Source organism: Nelusetta ayraudi, unplaced genomic scaffold, assembly GCF_046127955.1.
Source record: "Nelusetta ayraudi isolate G7.1 ecotype Tasmania unplaced genomic scaffold, CSIRO-AGI_Nayr_v1 ptg000135l, whole genome shotgun sequence".
In the NCBI taxonomy this organism is placed as follows: domain Eukaryota; kingdom Metazoa; phylum Chordata; class Actinopteri; order Tetraodontiformes; family Monacanthidae; genus Nelusetta; species Nelusetta ayraudi.
In genome coordinates, this window is record NW_027466185.1 from 13,118,551 (window position 1) to 13,139,016 (window position 20,466).

The 20,466-nt window shown below is 44.6% G+C and overlaps 1 protein-coding gene across 3 annotated transcripts; it reads left to right on the plus strand.

Annotated features, from left to right (window-relative positions):
* The first annotated feature begins 194 nt into the window (after positions 1-194).
* Positions 195-20,059, plus strand: ubap2l (ubiquitin associated protein 2-like). 3 transcript variants are annotated; one of them, XM_076012159.1, is made up of 29 exons: positions 195-295; positions 1,707-1,844; positions 1,959-2,036; positions 2,569-2,679; positions 3,261-3,435; positions 4,202-4,303; positions 4,478-4,523; positions 6,289-6,395; positions 6,687-6,746; positions 6,855-6,907; positions 7,064-7,149; positions 7,470-7,647; positions 7,843-8,041; positions 8,123-8,457; positions 8,575-8,747; positions 8,995-9,085; positions 9,509-9,548; positions 9,666-9,855; positions 9,985-10,051; positions 10,776-11,109; positions 11,803-11,891; positions 11,968-12,021; positions 12,114-12,195; positions 12,296-12,513; positions 14,094-14,199; positions 15,340-15,468; positions 16,859-16,926; positions 17,077-17,271; positions 18,728-20,059. In XM_076012159.1, the coding sequence occupies exons 2-29, from the start codon at positions 1,749-1,751 to the stop codon at positions 18,821-18,823; spliced, it is 3,558 nt and encodes a 1,185-aa protein (XP_075868274.1). In that variant the 5' UTR covers positions 195-295; positions 1,707-1,748; the 3' UTR covers positions 18,824-20,059. The 3 variants fall into 3 exon arrangements, with proteins under 3 accessions (XP_075868274.1, XP_075868273.1, XP_075868275.1); XM_076012158.1 differs by lacking the exon at positions 195-295 and adding an exon at positions 307-473; XM_076012160.1 differs by lacking the exons at positions 195-295; positions 15,340-15,468 and adding an exon at positions 307-473.
* The last annotated feature ends 407 nt before the right edge of the window (positions 20,060-20,466 follow it).

Sequence of the window (20,466 nt, forward strand, 5' to 3'; positions counted from 1 at the left end):
TGACTGTAATGTAACTTTTCTCTTTTAATAAAGGTAACCAACCATGCACAAGTATCAAATGTAAATACCATAAAGGTTGTGTTTTTTGTTGTTGTTGTTGTTGTTTTTTTTTTTGTTTGTTTTTTTAAATCTTATTCTACAGCCTCGTCATTGACCTGAGTCGATTGCTTTAATGCAACTAATAGCGAATACTGTATTTCAGAGCGTGATCACATGTCGTGGGTCCGGTTTCCTCGAAGAGCTGTGTGAACCACGTGACGCAGCTCTCCGTGGTGTCAGAGTGGAAAAGAAACAGGTAAATTCAGTCTCTCGCTTCCAGTGTGAGCGACTCGCTTCGCTATATTTTTACCTATTTAACAGCAGCACTTTTGGGTTCGGGTGCGATATCGCGTCCCTCATCCGGTTAGAACGTCAACAACGAGGCCACTTGCCGGTCGGTTGTGTGGCAGTGTGTCATTTTGAGCCGGTTTCTGGTCAGTATCGCCAGTTTATTTACTTATTTATTTATTTTTATCTCAGCGGCCTGCAGGCCCTACCTTTAGCCTCGCCGATGTCTGTGTCGAGAACCCGGCTGTCGGGTTACTCCTGGGCCACTCTGCCCACCAACAGTGGGCACTAGTGCTTACATTAGTTTGTGAAGCCGTCTCTGCTAAAGTGGCTAACTTGCTAACAGTTCTCAAGTAACCTATGCGAAAACGCGTTTCCGTGTGAATTCTCAAAGTCGGCATCGCTAATTGCACAACGGTTAACTGGAGGTAGTGGCAGTGGAGTGACATGGGCGTTTTTGTTTGTTTGTTTGGTCGGAGCTTGAGTGCTCAAAGCTAGGCGTTCATTAGCTTATTAACTTGTTGGCTACCGAGCTAAAGGCAGCTACCGCTTTGCAAGTTAGTGTCGGCTAGCAAGTTGTCGGCATTTAGGTAGCTGGTTAGCTCGCAGCTGGCTGTGGGGTAGCCTCGTTGTCGCCATGAGGTAAATCTGTGAGAGGCGGAAGCCCACCGAGACACCCAATGTCGGATGCTTTCCTCTCAAATATTAGCAAGGTGGCTAGCATTTTGGCCATGTGGCTGGCGAATGGAACGGGCTATGTCCGGCGGGGCCCTGACTTATGGCTCGTTTGTGCGCTAGTCCTAACGGGTTTACATAACGTGAGCAAGATTAAAGATGTCGACAGCAAGGTTAACAGTTTGCTGCCGAAAAGAGACGATACCCATGAGTGCAAAATAGTACCCTGTCTGTATCTTCTGGCGGTCCGTAGTGCATTTATAACGCTGGCTTTAGTTAAATATACTTGCTTTTCATAGCATGGGCTAACTCTACACCACAAGAGCTATTCTGATAAAAGTGTTGCATAATGTTCTGAAGAGATACATAAGTTGGCTAACGCTGTCCCTCACTAAGCCTGTTAGTGTTACTGTGCACTGGCACCATGACACTCCTCCTTTCCGGGTCAAAGCCACGACTAGCTTCGGGTGGCCAAACTAGTGACAAACAGAAACACCCTTCTGTCAACGTGTTACGAGCGTCCGCGGAAACAAAGCAGTCTGTGTCCTAACGACACTGTTGTACACTCGCCCTACTAGCCAACACCTTAGCAGGCAGTTTGAGGAAGTGCTATAGTGTAGCAGACCAGTACATGACATAAGTAGGTCACAGTCACGCATCTCTAACATTGTTTTTTCCACCCCCTCCTCTCTCGTTTCTACTAGGTGTTATTTCTTTGTAAATACTGTTATTTGTATATACTGTAAATGATGACGTCCATGGGCGGGAACCGAGCACGGGGCAGCTGGGAGCAGACACAGGGCCAGACACAGAGTCAGACACAGCACAAGCAAAGGCCTCAGGTACCATTGACCCAGCTCCTGTCAGTCCAGCATGCACAACCTCAAGCACAGGCATTCTTTGTCTGTCGGTCAATCTTGTGTTCATATTTGACATCTGCCGCCTCCTCTGATCAGGCCACCGCAGAGCAGATCCGACTTGCGCAGATGATTTCAGACCACAACGATGCAGACTTTGAAGAGAAGGTCAAGCAGGTGAGTAAAGATGTGTTTGAGTTACATACCACTGTTGAAAATGTGTTAAAAGGAGGAATATGTAGAAGTATGTGTTTCATGGCACACTCATTTGTATGGACTCATTTATTAGGAAGGAATTGCTGGATTGCTGGATTTTGGTCCCCAGTCTGTCCTTCTGTTAAGAGGTTTAAAATCAGCGAGGACACAAGTTCTGCAGCTAACACGTTTTCTTTATCGTTGTGTACTGTCATTTGTTTACTACGAAAAGATATTTTGTTATGACAGCAAGAGTTGGGTAAATAGTACAAAATAAACACAGGTCAATCTGAATTTCACAACTGTTTAGTTCCAGCTCTCAGACACCGCTTCCTTGTCATATAACCGGTTTACCAAATCACTTTTTGAACCCTTTAATTTCATTATGCACCTACAGAATTAGAAATTTTTAAATATGTTCCACTCTATTTTGAAAGTTATGCTTGTCCTTTAATGAAACAGTAAATCATGCCATTGTGTCTTTGTTTTTTGTTTTTTTTTTCCATTTCCACAGCTTATCGACATTACAGGCAAGGACCAGGACGAGTCTATGATCGCATTGCACGACTGCAATGGGGATGTCAACAGAGCCATTAACGTGCTGCTGGAGGGTAGCCCAGACACTGTGAGTATTGGCTTTGTGTGTAGGCTTAGCTCTGCGGGGGTAGATTCTGGAGAAATCAGTGCCACACTGGCCTAAATAAATATGGTACTGGACTGGCCAGCAATATGGCCCCTGGCGCAGGTCAGATGTGGCGTAAACATGAGCGTATGTTTTATCGGGCTAAGGAGACGGTATGCAGATGTAAAACAAGTCATTATTGTAAAAAGTGCTGTGAAGTTTTCAAGTAATGACAACTGTCTGGTCAAAAACTACTTTTATCTTCACCCCCACCGGGCCAGGCTCAGCAACACCAGCTTTAGCCTTCATAGTTAAATCAAAGCCTTGATATTAAGTGTAACTTTTGACATGGTGCAGTTTAGCCAGAGAGCATTGACATTCATGGGATGATAAAACTTACTCTTTAGTCGGTCCTATTGTTTTGTTACGGTTGGCGTCCACACACACATTTATTGACCTTCACGTTTGTGTTCTTGCAACTGTTGTTTGTTAATATGTTTTTATCCTCACGACGCTGTGCAAAGTAGTCCATCACCAAACTGAGTAGTGTAATTCCATTCAAATGTCTTCTTTTTTTCTCTCAGGACTCTTGGGAAATGGTTGGGAAGAAAAAAGGTGTGTCTGGGCAGAAGGAGTCCAGCCAGGTGGAGACCGGAGAGGAAGGGAAGGAAAACCGAGAGAAAGGAGGAGAGAGAGATGTAGCACGTCGCAGAGGTGGAGTTCCACGCAGGGGCCGTGGAGCCAGCAGAGGACGAGAGTGTAAGTGTTTAAGCCGGCTTTGCTCTCTCTTTTGCCTACCTTGTTGTTCTGTATGTAAGGTTCTAGAGTAAGCATGCAGACTCCCAAAGGCCCTCCTAATATCTCACCTCTAAAGCTGAAGCAAGGTGAAGTCACTCGAATGTTGAGATGGTAGTCGTCATGCATTTGACGGTGTGTGTTGGCTTGTTCTTAGTAATCGCACATCGGTGTGTATGTGGCGACTGAAATGACAGTATACTGGCAGATGACAAACTAAGTACCAACTAAGAGAATTTAAGAATAATTTATTAAATCAAAGCAACCCACTTACCAATTTTGATCACAAGATTACCAGAAAAGCGTGTCAAGTAACCCACATCTTACAGCGCAGCCATTCTCAGCATTTTCTCTCTAGTTACAGCACTATGATTAGATTAGATTAGATTGAACTTTATTGATCCCAAATTTGGGAAATTACACTGTTGCAGCAGTCAAAAAACAATACAAAAAGTGAAAATAGAAGAATAAAAATAAACAGTTAAAAGTGGTTAAACTATAGAGTAGTTACAAGATAGACAATAAAATATATATTTTTTAAAATAATTAAAAAATCCAATCAATCTATGTACAACAAACCAGGGGCAGATGTGCAAAAGACGGTCAAAGATGTGCAAAGGCAGGGATAAGCCAGGCTTTACAAACCATGATTTGATGTCAAATATCTACAGTATTTTTGGCGTCTGCAACGTAAAACCTAATGCCACTTCCTGTGTGTGCTTAATTTAAGTTCGAGGTCAGGAGAACGGCTTGGATGGAGCCAAGGCTGGGTTTGCTGGAAGAGGGGCAGAGCGAGGCAGACGGGGGCGAGGCAGAGGAAGAGGAACTGTGGGTAAGGGGCTGCACTGTTTTTCTAATGAACCTTGGCAAAATCATGGACATGCTTTGGACGGTGTTTTGTTTGGGTTTTTCTTATTCTGTTAGAAAGCGCTCTTTTGCTGCTGCTGTTACTGTTGGCATTGTTGCCATGGTATGTGCCTGAAGTTGGTTTTTCTGGTCTTCCTAGGAGTGTCTGGACGGCGAGGCAGCAGGTTTTCGGCACAGGGCATGGGGTAAGACAACACCTGCGCAGCCTTCAACCAGAAGGCCTTTTGTCCCACTTTTATCTGTTTCCATGGGCACCGGAGAGCAGGACCCCAGCCTATTGTTTAGTTTTAATCCAAAGGAGGAAGGAAATGTACGGCAAAGAAGATGGATTCGTGTTGGCTGAAGATCTTTGCACTTTAAGTTGGCTGAAATTTTTTAGAATTTTTAGATTTAAAATTGATCAACTTGTCACTGTTTACTAGTATGAGGCAGGGCTTTATCGAACTCTTTTAGTTTGACAACTATAATGAGATATAGAATTGTTTCTGCTGTCATGCATTGGGTGCAATTTTGGTATGCATTTTTTTAGGTTGTTGGAAATAAATCCTTGCTGAAGGAAAGCACTGTGATGTGATGGTACTCCTTGTATCCTTGCATTTGAAAAGATCTTTTCTGAGTCTGCTGAAGCAGCGTGTGTGACCTGATGAGGCTTATCAACTGCCGAGGTCGAGGGCTGATTGGCTTCCTCCCAAGATGTGCCTGAATATAGATTTTCTCTCTTTCAAAGCCCCCCCCCCAAGTGTTGAATATGAACTTCACACAGTCTCTCAGATGGCGTCATGAATATGTAGTAGAGGCTCTATGGATCAGAAAACAGCTCTGCTCAGGTTGTGATGCCGAACTCTTTATGGTTCAGTGTTGCACTGTTTCTTTGGAATGCAGTCCTTTGCTTTGCTTTCTTAAAGGACATTGAATATATATTTTTTATGTCGTACACGTTAATTTGTTTTTGCAGTCAAACTTCAGGAGGCCTCTCCCCTGCAGCTGCTCATGTTGCGTGCTGAGATGTTTTTGTATTGCCTTGTTCAAATTCCAATGGTATAAATGCATCTGTGAAAGTGATACTGTTTTGGATTTTGCAGTTTTTCCCTTATGCACCACCCTTGCCTGCTGGTACTGTATCGTTTCGTGTGGCAACCTGAGGTTCATGGGCTGAGTGTCTGGCTACTGTTAACACACAGAAAGTGAATGGCCTTGCATTCTTGAGTGACTTGCAACTGTGTTTCTAGCGGGAATGGCCCATGAGGTTAAAGTTGTTCTGCTTAGCCATTATTCACAGTGAACTAAAGATAAAGTACAGCTCTCTATTTGTTATCCTCAATTATTTCTTTTATATATTCATTAATTCATTTATTTGCCTGCTTGCTTTTTTATTCACTGTGATTTCTTTGTAATTGTGTTTTAACAGAAAAGCCAGATTGATAATTGGCACAGATCACAAACACTGCAGTTAAGACATGATGGAGTTGTACGATACACTCCCTTAGATTTGCACCAAAATAATGTTTGACTGATTGGGGACAGTGTGTGGCTTGATTCAGTTGTCATTTTGTAGTTCTTCATCTTGCTAAGCAGTTTTATGGAAGTTGTCTCAACCTCCAAGCGTGTTTATGGTAAACTTTTATTTATTTCCCCCTGTGGTTTGACTGCAAACTCCTCAGAGATGCTAATGTGCTCACTTGGGTCCGGTATCATTTCCTCTTCCTGTCCTTCTCCTGCAGTCCTCCCCAGTCAGTCTATTAAAACGACATAATGATAATGTGGTGCAGATTTACTCGGACAGCATGCAGGCATCGCCACCGGTCTGATGCTCTTCAATAGGGATCCTACCTCGGCTTAATGTCTTTTAAGTAGCAAAATAAACTGCAGATTTCTGCCTAAGTGCACCCGAGCAGCTCCAGCTGTTTGTGAGCTTGCCACTCAGCCCTCCTTTCGCTTTCTGTTACTTAGAACGTTCAACCCTGCTGACTACGCGGAGCCGGCCCAGACAGAAGAGAACTATGGAGGGGGCAGCACCTGGAACAACACAGGAAGCTCGGAACTGGAGGAGGGAACCAGTGAGTGGATTTGTTAAAGTTGCCCCTGCTGTTTAAAAGCAACAGATCTTATCAGTCAAGCATCTGGTTAATGTCCAACCGGTTGAGGGAAGCATGTGTAGCATCCAAAGGCAATTCTTGGGTCAGAGTGCAACAAAGGTTCACTTTTCTTTCGAATTCTGTGCCTTTCATCTGAACTAACCATGCCGTGCACTTCTGCCCCTTGCACATTGTTTAAATATGTTATGATCATTTAATGGCAATTAATTAAGCATTATCAATCTTTCTTAACGTTCCACTTCTCCACTTCAGGGTTGGAATACTCGCCTGGAGAGGGAACAAATTACCCTGCAAAGTTTGAGTCTTCTCCTGGTAAAAATGCTTTTTACCTTTTGGTTTGTTGTTGTTTTTTTGCATTCTGTATTCTGTTTGAAGCTCCTGTTTGTGCCTCACCAAACACTGGACTTCTTTAACCTGCAGGTGTGTGGAGGACTGCTCAAGAGGAGTGGGGCACAGAGGATTGGGCTGAGGAAGTGAGTACCTCTTCATACGTAACACCCAAGTAAACACTAGCAGAATCAGTTTTTAAGCAAACACTTTTTAATATGCCTTTGTCGGTCAGATTTTGTGCTGTTTTTTTTTTTTTTATTCCAAATTGGACTAATCCTTTAAACATGTGCACTTTGCAGCTCACAGAGACCAAGATATTCACTGCCTCCAGTGTGGCATCCATGCCACTGCCCCAAGAGAATGTTACCATCACTAAAGGACAGAGGTCACGTATGCATTTTATTCGCCTGGACGATGCTTCCCAGAAAATTGTTTTCTTCTTGACCTGGTTTAAAGAGAGAATTACATCGGCTCGTTTTTATGCACATAGCCAGGATGTGATTCACACCTAACATGTTCTTTCTTTTATTTTACTTATTAAGACTCATGAAAACGGCATTGGATTTTATTACTATAATGAAATCCATTTGCACATGAATGACATATTTAGATTCCTTCATCGACAGGAATAGTTTCAGATGCCTTTGCCGCCATTGTGAAACTGAAGGTGGATTTTAAATGTCGTCTCTTCACGTCTCACTACAGGATTGACATTGCAGTTCTCCTGGGTAAGACGCCCCCCTCCTCCTCTGAGACTGAGAACCCCCCCATGGAGGCAGCCCAGCCCTCCTCCTTGTCCCAGTCACTGGTTTTCAGCAACTCCAAGCAAGGAGTGCCACTTTCCCAAACATCACCCAGCACCCCTTACACCCAGCACAGCATGGTGAGACTCACCAGAGAAGCGCTTCTCTGTTGCTGTGTGTCTACTGCTGCTAGGCTTAAATAATAGTTTGCACCAAACTGTCTACATCCAGAATGGAGTGAAGGTGGTGGACTGTGTGTTTTTAGCAATCCCAAACAAATGTTTCTTTTTTTTTTCATAGCAACAACATTGTCTCATCATGTGCCGATACTGCAGGTCAGCATGCTGAACAAGGGTTTCGGGGATGTAGGAGAGCCTAAAGGAGTGAGCACAGGCACCACCGGATCCCAGTTCCTGGAGCAGTACAAAACTGCCCAGGCGCTGGCGCAGTTAGCTGCCCAGCACTCTCAGAGTGGACCTCCCAACACAGCGCCTTCATCCTGGGACACTGGAGCCACATCGCTGGGACAATATGGTGAGGCAACACACTCTGTCATTAATTAGGTCAATCTCATGTGTTGTTCAAAATAATAGGCACATATTTTTCCCCCCGTAGATATGAAGAGTCAGCCCGACTCAGCGGTCCACACACCCTTTACGAAGCGGCAGCCCTACCAGTCCGCCACCTCAACCTCGTCCATGTTGGACGTTTTCTTGCAGGACAAAGGCCTGCCCCCTTCCTCCAGCGTCTCCTCGTCCACCTCCCTCCCCCAGCTGACCACATCCTTGCCCCACGCCGTGCCCCCTCCTGCCTCATCCCTCCCCAAAATGGTCACAGTTTCTTCTCTAGGCCAGCAAATGTCCCCGAGTTCCTCGGACGCCCAGAGCCCGTTGCCTTTGCAGCAGCACAAACTCAAACAGCAGAAGAAGAGGACGTCGATTACAACAAAAGTAACCATGAAATATTAATCGCATCCCGAGTAAAGCTGCTGGGACAATTGCTTCTTCTTTTTTTGACATTCGGTGTTGCCCGGTCTCCTCTGTGTGCTGTGTGTCGATCCTCCTCAGATCCCTGCGATGGCGGTCGAGATGCCAGGATCAACAGACATCTCGGGCCTCAACCTCCAATTTGGTGCACTGCAGTTTGGGTCAGAACCAGTCGTGCCAGAGTATGATTCCACCCCCGCCACCACCACGCCAGCCAACCAAGTTCAGAACAGTCTGTACACAAGCCCCAGCAGGTTTGTTTTTTGTTTTTTTGTTTTTTTGGGGGGTGGGTGGGCTTCTTTGAAACAAAACTACCTTTTTTAACCACCTCATATTTAGTACATCATAAAGGTTTGTTTTTTGGTCACCACTGGCAGTCGGCGCAGTTCACGATGCACGAGAACGACTGTTTGTTGGAATACAAATTTGTGCTTTCAACATGGTTACAACTTGCAGCGAGTCAGCTGCCGCTCTCTTCAACTCTGCTCTCTCCATCTCCAGCCAAATGGACCTTTACGATCAGAGGCCCACCCAGACGCGACGCTACCCTCCGTCAGTCTCCTCGTCCCCTCAGAAGGACGTACAGGCCAAGGTAAGAGCAAACAGCACTTGTGAATAGCGAGGGCAAAAGTGTAGCGTGCGATCAGAACACGTCCTTGTGGGTGCGTCATTTACCAACTGAGAAAACATTTAGACCCCATTAAGTTGATAAATGTGTTGAAAACAGCACTTTATTTTTTTGAGAACAGCTTCGGGCTCTGTGAGATTTGGAGGTCCTGTTTTTGGGTGGACATGATTTCACTGGCGTTCATCGCCACACTAAATTAAACAACGTTGTTTCAGAAGGCTCTGATCATTCCAATGCAGCACTGGTTTCACCTGCACTTAAAATTCATGTCATACAAAACACTTTTTTTCTTTCTTTTTTTTTCCAAGCCCTACACCGTTGAACTTGTTATCAAGAGCCTGTTTCCATAGAAACCTGTGAGCTCACCCTGACTGTTCATTTTTACAGAATGGCTTCAGTTCGATACAAGGGACACAATCTCTTGAAGGTGAGCCGCTGTTTGACAGCATCATCTTTTCCTTTTCTTTTTTCAGCTGTTTAGAAAGCGTTGTTGGAATGGTACAGCATGTGCGTTTGTTCAGACCGTCTCATCGTGTCGCCCCAGCTGCAGCAGGCTCTGCAGTATCGGTGAAGCCGGTCCCCGACTCGGTCTCGCAGACTCAAGTCTCAAGTATGGGCACTTTGACGGACAGCCCCGCCTCCATGCTGACTTCGCCCAACCAGACGTCCCTGAGTGCCCTCGGGCACAGCGAGGACCTCCCCTCAAACAGCATCCCGCCTCCTCAGCACAACAAGTGAGTTTCTGGGGAAAACATGAATGCCAGTAGTTGACAAGTGAGAGGCTGTTGTCAAGTTCTATTGCCAATGTCCCACAAAATATGTTCATATGAACCAATGTCTTTTTTTTTTTTTCTTTTCTCCAGTTCTCACCCATCACAACAGAACAGCCTTGTGTCATCATCAGTCAGGTCATCAAACTCTAGTCTACTAGTAAGTTATTTACCTTCTACTAAAAGCTCGACATGCTAAATGTATTAAAGATGCATTCAAACATGTTCATGGGGTCTTATGTGCTTGCCTACAGGGGACACATTGTAAACGTCATTTTCAAATATCCTCTTACCTCGCCAGTGCCTCCATCATTTACTAGCTGCGTTTCCATTATAGTTTTTTGACAAAAAAAAAAGTGATATTTCTAAAATTTCGACAAAGTACAATTCCAATTTGCAGTCGTTGAATGTTGTGAGGCGCATAAGCCGTAATTCTCGTAAAGTTTCGTCCCGCAAGAATTTCGAGAATTACATTTGCTTTTGTTTGCTGTCAGGAATGGTTGTTATATTTTTCCCTTTGATTACTTGTAAATCCTCCGTCCAAACGTAACGTGACATTTTCACTTGAAGTGAACTGGTCATCTGACCCTGTATGTCATGTCCGGTGACGAGTAAATGCAGAGAAAGTGTTTCCATGACACTTTAGTGATAAACCTCTATGTGGATACGTCTGAAAAACCACCTCACGAGAGCGTCAAAACCTTGGAGCAATGTTTGAGAGGTGTTTCAAAGTTTAGGTGTTTCCATGACCAGTTTTTTATTGCGATATTTAGGTTTTGCGCAATTCTAGAGGTAATGGAAATGCAGCGACTGTCACGGAAAAGTTGTCTACGGAACCATAAGCATGTGTTTTTTTTCCCCTCCTATCATTTCTGTCTCTGCAGCACCCCGGCGTGGACGGAGACTCGAGCCTGCACTCCTCCGCGTTCCCTCCCTCTGTCTCGGCCGTTGCGTCGTCTTCGGGCCCCTCCTCTTCCTCCTCGGCCGCCGCTGCAGCGCAGGTGTCGCTGGGGGCCACTCAGACTTCCTCGTTGGGCTCCGCCACCGGGTCCGCCAGCTCCGGCCTCGGCCCCGTCAGCAGCCTGGCCATGGGCCTCAATAATTCCTCCATGGGCGCCCCGGCCGTAGCAGCTGCCACCATGTTGGTGTCGACATTGGGCTCGGCCATCCCTTCGTCGGCTTCTTCCTCATCCACGCGCGGCTCTGCAGCATCCTCAGGTATTGAATACTGACATTTCTGGAATCTAGAAAAGCTTTGGTTCCTTGTAATTGTTAGTCAGTAAGGTGCTCTCTAGTTTCCTGACAAGGTGACTACATTTTTCTATTCCTTGTTATTTCTGACACAGAGGCTGATGCAAGAGATAATTGCACAACGGGAAAGTGTGTTGTTGAGCTTTTAGCTCCGACTTCTTTACCAGACCAGTCGCTATACCAACAGTGGGGCACTGTGATTTCTAGTGGAAGTCACAGAATTGCGAAATCAGTCAATTAAAAAGGAATTTTTCTTTAACCTGGAATAACAGGGAATTGGATATAATTTGACTGAAACTGTGTTTTCTTGCTGATGTTTTGGGAAAATTGCATGGAGGGAAGCTAATCTGTCTATATTGGTCAAGTATTTTTTTTTAACTAATATGATTTATTACACTGGCAAAGCGCATAAGCACTGAAATTTTGTGGTACTTGAACTACTTGTGTAGCAGTTTTGTGTTGCATCATGCAGACATGTCTGCGTGATTTAGCCAATATTGTTAATAATAGCAGTGTATTGTTGTTGTTGTTTTGTTTTTTTTAGCCTTGCTGTACAACAATGGAGCGAGGGTGCACGTATATAAATTGTTTGACATTTGTATTTCCCCACAAGGGAACAACCTCACTGCATAAAGTGTTTTTACCTGTGCGTGTTCACAGGGAAAGCGCCTCCAAACCTGCCACCCGGAGTGCCCCCTCTGCTACCAAACCCATACATCATGGCTCCTGGACTACTGCATGCCTACCCTGTAGGTCCAGGCTCGGCTCATTTTGAACACTGAGACATTAACGTGAGTTTCTGACACACTCTGTGTTCCCCCCCAGCCTCAGGTGTACGGCTACGACGACCTACAGATGCTGCAGACAAGGATACCGCTGGTGAGTTTAGCTTCGGCTGCTCTCAGACTAACAGACTCCACCTCTCTGTATTTTGTGGCCTGCATTAAGAAACTGCTCTGTCCCTCTTCCAGGATTATTACAGCATCCCTTTCGCAGCTCCCCAAACAGCACTGACCGGCAGAGACGGCAGCCTGACGAGCAACCCTTACTCTGGTGAGACCTCCAACCGGCTGCCAAGCCTCTGCCTTTCTCATCCTAACTCTCACACATTTCAAGCTCTCTCTCATCGTCTCCAAATTCCCCGTGCGTGCAGGTGACTTATCAAAGTTTGGTCGAGGGGACGCGTCGTCCCCGGCTCCAGCCACCACTCTAGCGCAGACGCAACAGAACCAAACCCAAACGCATCACACCACACAGCAGCCCTTCCTCAACCCTGCGCTGCCCCCGGGCTACAGCTACACCAGTCTGCCGTACTACACTGGGATGCCGGGCCTGCCCAATACGTTCCAGTATGGACCTGCTGTGTTTCCAGTAAGAAGAAAAATATTGGTTCTGTTACATCACCTTTTTGATTTCATTTAATTCAGCGTTTTTTTGTGTGTGTTTGTACGTTTTTTGGGGTTTTTTTGTCTTATATTACGCATACTTTTACTTTAATGGTATTATTTAGGGCTCCAGCGATACGTCGGCAACATAAACTCGTCAATGCAAAGAAAATGTATGCGTCGACGTGTCGTGATATTGTTATTATAAATTGCTGAATGATGACATCACACTCTGGCTGCTACGTGCTCATTTGTCATTTGTACCTGCAGTGCAGTACTGAGTGCCAAAGGTGGTGTCGTTCGTTGTTGACATCCCGCAAAAGCAGAGAAGAAGAATTGCTGTTACTTGAAAAGGCTTGAGTCCGACCCAAAGTTTCTAGAAAATGAAGCAAATGAAGCAGCGAAACACGTTGGGTGCAAACTCTCTGAAGCTCACCTAGCATTCCATGGTAACACTACAGCGATACGGTAGCACCTTAAACGCTGACACCCTGGCGTCGCTGTGTCATCACACACTGCAGAGAGGAGCTCACAAATAACGTTGAGGACAGACACCCAGAAACAGTGAAACACAAGCTGGAACACATTTCGGGGAATGTAACGCACATCGAAGAATCACGGAACGATAGTTCACTTAGGTAAATGCTACTTTATGGCAGTCATTAGTGAATCACAGCCCCTGTCAATGCTGCCGTTTATACTGAATTGTATCACTCTTTCACCTATGACTCATCGAGTGTGTCATTTCAAAGTTCTGACCTTCAAAGTGAATTAGTATACCTATGGTATTTTACATTGAAAAATATTGCAACTATGTCACAGATAAATGAATTGTGCGTCGTTATTTTTGATATATATTTGTTTAAAAACATATGCTGTCAGAGTGCAACAGTATAACACAGGTGTGAAGCTTGAAGCGAGTCAGGTTAAACAGAGGTCCAAAATAGGTGGAGAAGATAAAGAAGATAATCGTGACTAATCAGAAAAATAATCCTAGATTAGTTGACAACAAAAATAATTGTCAGTTGCAGCCCTAGCATTATTAACATTTAACAGACATACAGCTAATATGGAGCTTAATTAAATAAGTTGTTTGTTTAGTTCAGGTGTGGGCAAACTATGTCCAGGGGGCCATATGCACGTTGCACCTTTAAGTTTTTAATCCGTCCCGTCGAACTTGAAGAATTGATATTAATACTAAGTCATAAAATAGCTGTATTCCATCCATTTTCTTCAGTTTTTTAAGGGTCAATTCAAAAAAGAGCTAAATACCGTGGGGCTTCAAAGACACTGATTTTGTTAGAACTTTACTTTTGTTCATTTTTTAGTTGACATTAAAGCGCCTGTTTTCTACTTGTCCCATGATATATTTGTTTCTCCTATGAGGTGGGTCACCAAAACACTCCATCCACCTGCTGCTGCGCTGGCCCCTCTGTCACATTTTAGAACCCATTGCGGCCCACCGGTCAAAAAGTTTGCCCACCCCTGGTTTAGTTACTATGCATTTGTTGCTGTTTGCAGGACTTTATTCACTATGGAGTTGATTTGTGTTCTCTTTGTTTCCAGGTGGCTCCTACCTCGACCAAGCAGCACAGCGTGAATGTCGGCGTCAACGCTTCAGCTGCACCCTTCCAGCAGGCTAGTGGTTATGGTTCCCATGGATACAGCACTGGTGAGACACTGGCCGTGTTGAAAGTGCATGCTCAGAGGTTTCACTCAGGTCGTGCACCCGCAATCATTAAAATTCAATAGCAGTGATTGTCACTCTGAGCTTCCATTGATTGTTTTTGTTGTTGTTTTTTTGAAACTGATGACATGAAGCACATATTTTATTTGACCTCTGCGGCGTCTCCAAGCATCAACACGATGCTCGTGTCAACAGGTTTGTTACGCTTGTGTCAGGGCACGTGATGCTTTTACAAAACAGTTTGGGTTGCTGAGTCTTGATGCGGTTTTTGTTCAATAAAGGGACAAGGTGTGTCCTTTTTTTTTCTTTCTTTCTTTTTTCTTTATGAGAATATATAAGGAATGGATGGGTTATCCTAAACGGTTGAGGGAAGATGGGCTGGGCCTGTTGCTGCTGGCTCTGTAGCTGGGTTCATATCCTGGTCTCCTGCTGTCTCTCATAGCTTGCTTTGCTCATTTCAGAGATGTCAGTTTTGCCTGGAGGCTTCTTCACCTTCCGCCACTTCTTCTGCACACGCATCACAAACACGTCACACCTTCATCAGCCTCATATTGTTGACTCCGAGACAGTCCAACATCTTCAAAGATTTTGTTTTCCCCCTCCTGGTGGCTTCTGGTCTCTACGCTGTTGGTGTTATTTTAATAACTATTTTTAATTCATTTGAATTCATCACTTCACATTCACTCTTGGTGGGCACGCGTTCAACAACCTTTTTTTGTTTTAAGCTGCACCATCTGCTGCTTTCTGCCGTCACCCGATTCACTGTCCTCGCCGCCCCCCCCCCCCCCTTCCCCCCCTCCCCTCAGACTTGGGTCAAATAGTGCTTGCAAACGACATTGGCGTTAATTCCAACCTTGCTGTGGCGCCTCTGCCACTCGGGTGCCAATGCAGGTAATGTCAAACTAGCATACGATCCAATCAGTTTTCCTCCCAAAGGCAAAAGTCTCCCAGACAACTCGGCCCTTTGCCTTGCATTGTCCAAAGAAACGTGTCCGTGTGGCCGCGACTCATTTTGCAAACGCTAGCTGACGCAGGTCTGCCGCCACGCCCCCCCAACCCCAGCTCCCTCCCCCCGCCTGGTGTGTCTAACGCTGTGGGCTGCGGCTGTGTGTCTGACTGTTGCAGGCTATGAGGATGTGGGCCAGGCTTCGGGGAGTGGGGATTTCTGTAAGGGCGGATACGGCACTGCTGTGGCCGCCGCCGCTGCTTCTGCACAAAACAAGCCAGCCAGCTCTGTCAGCGGGCCTGGAGTCGGTGAGTGACACCACATGCCAAATTGAGAAAGAAAAAACAAAGGGATTCTAAAATCAATCTTTATATATACGTGGAGAAAAAGGTGGCGGTGGGGACCCGGTCCCTCCCGTCTTCCTCCTCGTGTCACCGACCATCCTCTCCTCTTCTGGCTCCCGCGGGGAGACCCGGCACGCCACATTCTCTGCAGCCTGCACCTCTGACAAGCCCGTCTTCCGCCCTCTGTCCCCCACTGTCCCCCTCTATCCCCTGCTCTCTTCCGGGGCGACTCGCCATCCATTTGATTTTTACCCCCTCCTCCTCCTTCTCCTCCTCCCACCTCTCGTACATTTCTGGAGTTGAGTTGTCAGGTTTCACAGACCCACGGTGCGGCAGGTCACAGGAGCTGTGGCTGCCAGTAACGGATGAGTTCCTGTGAATGAAGGCTCCGCCCTCTCTTTTTCTTCTCTCCTCTCTTCCTCGCTTACCTTGTCGCTGCTGTCGCGTGCCGGCTTCGCTGCCCTTGCGGTAAATGACATTGGAACCGCGTTGACGCTTGGATCGCGCACTCGCTCCACATTTATTTCTTTCAGGTGTGTCACTTGTGGTGTGAATGTGATGGGAGGGAGCGTATCAACGGGGTGTTGACTGTACGTTATCACCGGCAGGTGTGTCCCCCGCACGGTCATCTTCATCGTCACCGTTCAACCATACGACCAGAAATCACAGCGACAGATGCATTCATGGATGCTTCATGTTTTGCCAAGGCTTGTTGTGCACAACAGCTACTAACCAGAGACCTCAGTCAGTGTTCTCCAGCTGCAGCCTCCTGACAGTCACCAGGCAAAAATAAAAGGAGTAAATTGAGCAGATTTTTTTTTCTTTTGTTCTCTTGTTTGTTTGTTTTTTTTTAAGGATTGTGAAGATTTTCCGTCCTCCCTCCCCAGTCCAGACAGTTGTCACTGCCTTTTTTCTGCGTTGCTGTGACTAGAAACGTACCTGAACTCAATTCAGTGTGTAATCATAACGAGCAATGTTCTCCCAGTCTTGGCTACATTGTTGGGTATATTCAACAGAGCATTTTTTTATTTTGAAGTCCTTGTAAAAGAATGTCTTATTTTGTGCTTCTAAACTGTAGTTTTTGAAGGAAAAAAAATGCTTAACCTCTGGGCCTTTTTCCAACAAAGCTGTCTTCACTACCAGATTTGAACAAATGTCTTTTAGACTGATCATCAAGTAATATTTTTTTCTTCTCCTGATTTTTATTTGTTTGTTTGTTCCCCTGCCTCCCCACAAACAAATGGAACATTTGAAAGGGATTTTCCTAAAACTTGCTGCGCTGACCGAGGAGTTGGCGTCTGGAATTTCTTTTGGTGCTAGCTGACCTCGCATCCTGTCTGCTCTATCTCAGCAGGGGTCTCTGTAACATCAAGCAACACAGGAGTGCCAGATATTTCAGGGTCTGTTTACACAAAGACACAGGTAATTGCATTGTTTTCTCCATTACACACATTTTTTTTTAATCATCATTATTATTATTATTATTATTAGTAGTAGTAGTAGTAGTAGTAGTATTACTGACAATCCAGGTTTATGCTGATCCCATCGTCCTGAATCGCTTTGTGTCTGCAGTCGTTTGACAAGCAGGCTTTCCACGCCGGCACGCCAACGGCTTCCTTCAGCCTGCCGTCGGCCCTGGGGAGCGCAGGACCCATCAACCCCCCGGCTGCAGCCGGCTACGCCCCTGCTCCCTTCATGCACATCCTGGCACCGCACCAACAACCCCACTCTCAGATCCTGCACCACCACCTGCAGCAGGATGCACAGGTAGCGTGGGAGTTACTATTGAAGCGTTTGTGTAAAACATCTACTCATGAGGCTTCCCTCGACTCCTCAGATGAAATTCATTTGGCCAATCTGTTTCATTGAAATGATCGTGAAAAAATAAAGTTTGGCTTCTCTTTTTAATTCTGTAATCAGAACATATATTTCTTTTAGAGCTGTCAGTCGATTAAAAAACGAATCCGATTAATCACATGGTTTTCCATAGTTAACTCACGATTAATCGCAAATTAATCGCATCTTTTTTTATCTGCTCTAAATCTACCGTAAACTGATATTTTTCCTCTTTTTTTTATAATCATATCAACATGGGAGTAGGCAAATACTTGCTTTCTGCAAATGCAGCATGTTTATTCGTGTTGGAGCAATGACAAGTACTACTAACAAAACAAAAGATGCACAGGTTTGTGTCATTCAGTTGTGTGTGTGTATTTGTTTAATCTCTCTCGCACTCTGATACAATATACTAACAAATATAACATACAAATATGATCGAATTTGTCATTCGGTTTTTATTTTGAGCCTGTTCGCGTCTGGTGTGAACTACTACATTGATTGGGCAACATGGGCGCCGAATGGAGGCGCTCGTTACAGTAAATGCATATCACTGGCAGGGTTTTGAAGTGGAACTTTCCATTTACAATTGACGCCTTATCCATGTTAGTCTACGCTCAGTGTCTTTTTCTTTTTTTGTTGGGTTTACAAGCCGGCTGCAAGCGTGTGACTGTGTGTTGTGAGTCAATTCATTTCCCGTTTCCACAATCTACGCAGCGGCCAAATGTTCAAAAAGCACTGTGTGCGTCAATCGCGCGATAAAAAAAATGGCGGCGATAAAGCGGCGTTGAGTTAACGCGTTAACTTTGACACCCTTAATTTCTTTATGTTTCTTGTTATAATTACCTTCAAGAAACATATTCTGCATGTATCTAGTCTGATATCCTCTACTGAAATTTTCAGCAGATTTAATAACTAGTCAAGCTTTAGAAAAGGCAGAAAGAAAGAGGATTAGGGCCACAAGAAGAGAGAAAAATATTACTGGAAGGAGATTTTCATATAAGATTGAGTTTTAGGTCAAAAACGGGGTATCCCACAAGGTTCAACTGGCAAAACCAAAGTACTCCACTAGACTTTTGCACAGAACCTTTCGACTTTATTCTCAACATTTTGACTTACTTCACGTTTACATTAATTGCAAAATTTCGTTTTTATTCACAAAATTTCGTCTTTTTTTTACGTCAACTTTATTCTAGAAATTACGACTTTCATCTCAAAATTTCAACTTTATTCTCAAATTGGAAATTTGAAAAAGAAAACATATTTTTTTTCTCTTCTTTTGACCCTAATCCTCTTCCGTACAACTTTAACAAGGTGCTGCAAAAAATGATAATGAAATGCGTCCGTGGTGCAATCCGAAATTGATCCAGTCACTCTCCTTCAACAGAGCGGCACTGGACAGCGGAGCCAGAACGCTTCCATTCAGCAGAAGTCTCAGATGAACAAGTCGGCTTACAACAGCTACAACTGGGGGGCCAACTAACATCCACCCTTCACGGCTCCACCCCTACACCATTGGCAAGAGGAAGCTGGAAACAAAGGTGGTGCGGGGGGTGCTTTATCACTCCTTCCGCCAAAAAAAAAGTAAACTCCTTCCTCCTCCTGCAGAGATTCCCTCCCACCCCGTCTCTCGGCCCAGCACTCCTGCAGTTCTTACTGCGGTCAGAGGAGGCGCTGTGCCGAGAGAACGCAAGCGCCCTAACGACGCTTGAGGTGGGCGGGAGGGACAGGAGGCCGAGAAAGGGATGGGAGTCGGAAAGCTAATGGTGAAATGTTGAATCTTGGGAATTTGTATGTGTCCCCAACTCCCCCCCTCTTTTTTTTTTCTTTTTTTTCACTTGTATGTAACATAGAACTGTTTTCTAAAAGAATGAATGTTTCCTGTATGGTCCCTCTTTTTGTTCCTCACTGATGGGAGAAATGAATAAATATGTGAAGGTGGGGGGTTGCAGGCTGGTTTTGTATTTGTCACCCCTAACTCCCCACCTCCTTTGTTTTGGTGTCAGCTCCCCTCTTCACGTATGGAAATACTCAATCACAATTTGCTCGATTGCTTCTCTTCCCCCCCCCACCCCTCTTTTTTTAAAAACGTAATTTTAAGTTTGAAGAAAACAAATCTAAATTGGTAGAGTTGTGGAGTTTATTTTTTACCAAATATAGATATATTATATATAAAGACATATAAGCAAGCTCACTGGCTTGGCCTGTGAGGAAAGGTGTGTTTGTCATGTGACTGCGTGCATGTTTGTACACTTTGCAGGGGGAAGGGGGGGAAGGGGGGGGGTGTGGGTTGTGTACTGTGCTTTCTTTATTTTGTTTGTTTTTGTTTTTACTTGCACAGGCTTTTTTTCTCCCCACCACATCTCCACTCACCTGTACAGTAACTGTTCCAATAAATTAGCGATTATGTTGCATTAAGTTCCGTCATGTTTTGCAAGAGATGTTGAGAATGATTTCCAAGGCCAATACACACCCAGTCTGCCTTCCAGTGTGTTTTATTTTTCCCATTTCACAGCCCCCCCTACCACCACCACCACCACCACCACCACCACCTGTCCCCCATTATAAAGAAACCTGCAGCAATGAATACTGATGGACAGCATTGTACTTTTTTGTCAGTGATTTCTTTTTTTCCTTTTTGTACTGTGCGTTTTAAAAAAAAAAAAAAGATTTAAATGGATAAACTTGTCTTGTACATATAAAAAACACAAGTACTGTAGTCTGTTTGTTCGATGTTTTTTTCCCCTTTCCCTTCTCAAATACTTGCAGACTTGTTAGCCTTTTGTTTCATATATTTTTTTTTTATTTTGTAAAAATATATAAATATTAAGTAAATAAACCAGAAAAAGACATTTTCGTCATTTTCGATGTGAATGTCTTTAAAAAAAAAAAAAAAAAAAAAAAGTGTACATTTGTTTTGCGTGTGGGTTGTAAACATAGCATCTTGCATCATTGCACAGGTATTTTTGTGTTGTTGAAGGCTGGTCTGCTTGACACCTTTCACTTCTGGCCAATATTACACAAATCTTTGACCAGTATAATACCTCAAGTATTTGTCCTAGTAATGGCTATCAGACTCCAGCTTCAACGCTGCTCTTCAGATTTTGTTTTGTAAACAAACGTTCA

Excerpts from the sequence above, each read along its gene's own strand:
- ubap2l (XM_076012159.1), top strand. The coding sequence starts at position 1,749 with ATGATGACGTCCATGGGCGGGAACCGAGCACGGGGCAGCTGGGAGCAG. Across the intron at positions 2,037-2,568 it reads TTGAAGAGAAGGTCAAGCAG|CTTATCGACATTACAGGCAA; the intron begins GTGAGTAAAGAT and ends CCATTTCCACAG. Across the intron at positions 8,748-8,994 it reads CTGTACACAAGCCCCAGCAG|CCAAATGGACCTTTACGATC; the intron begins GTTTGTTTTTTG and ends CTCCATCTCCAG.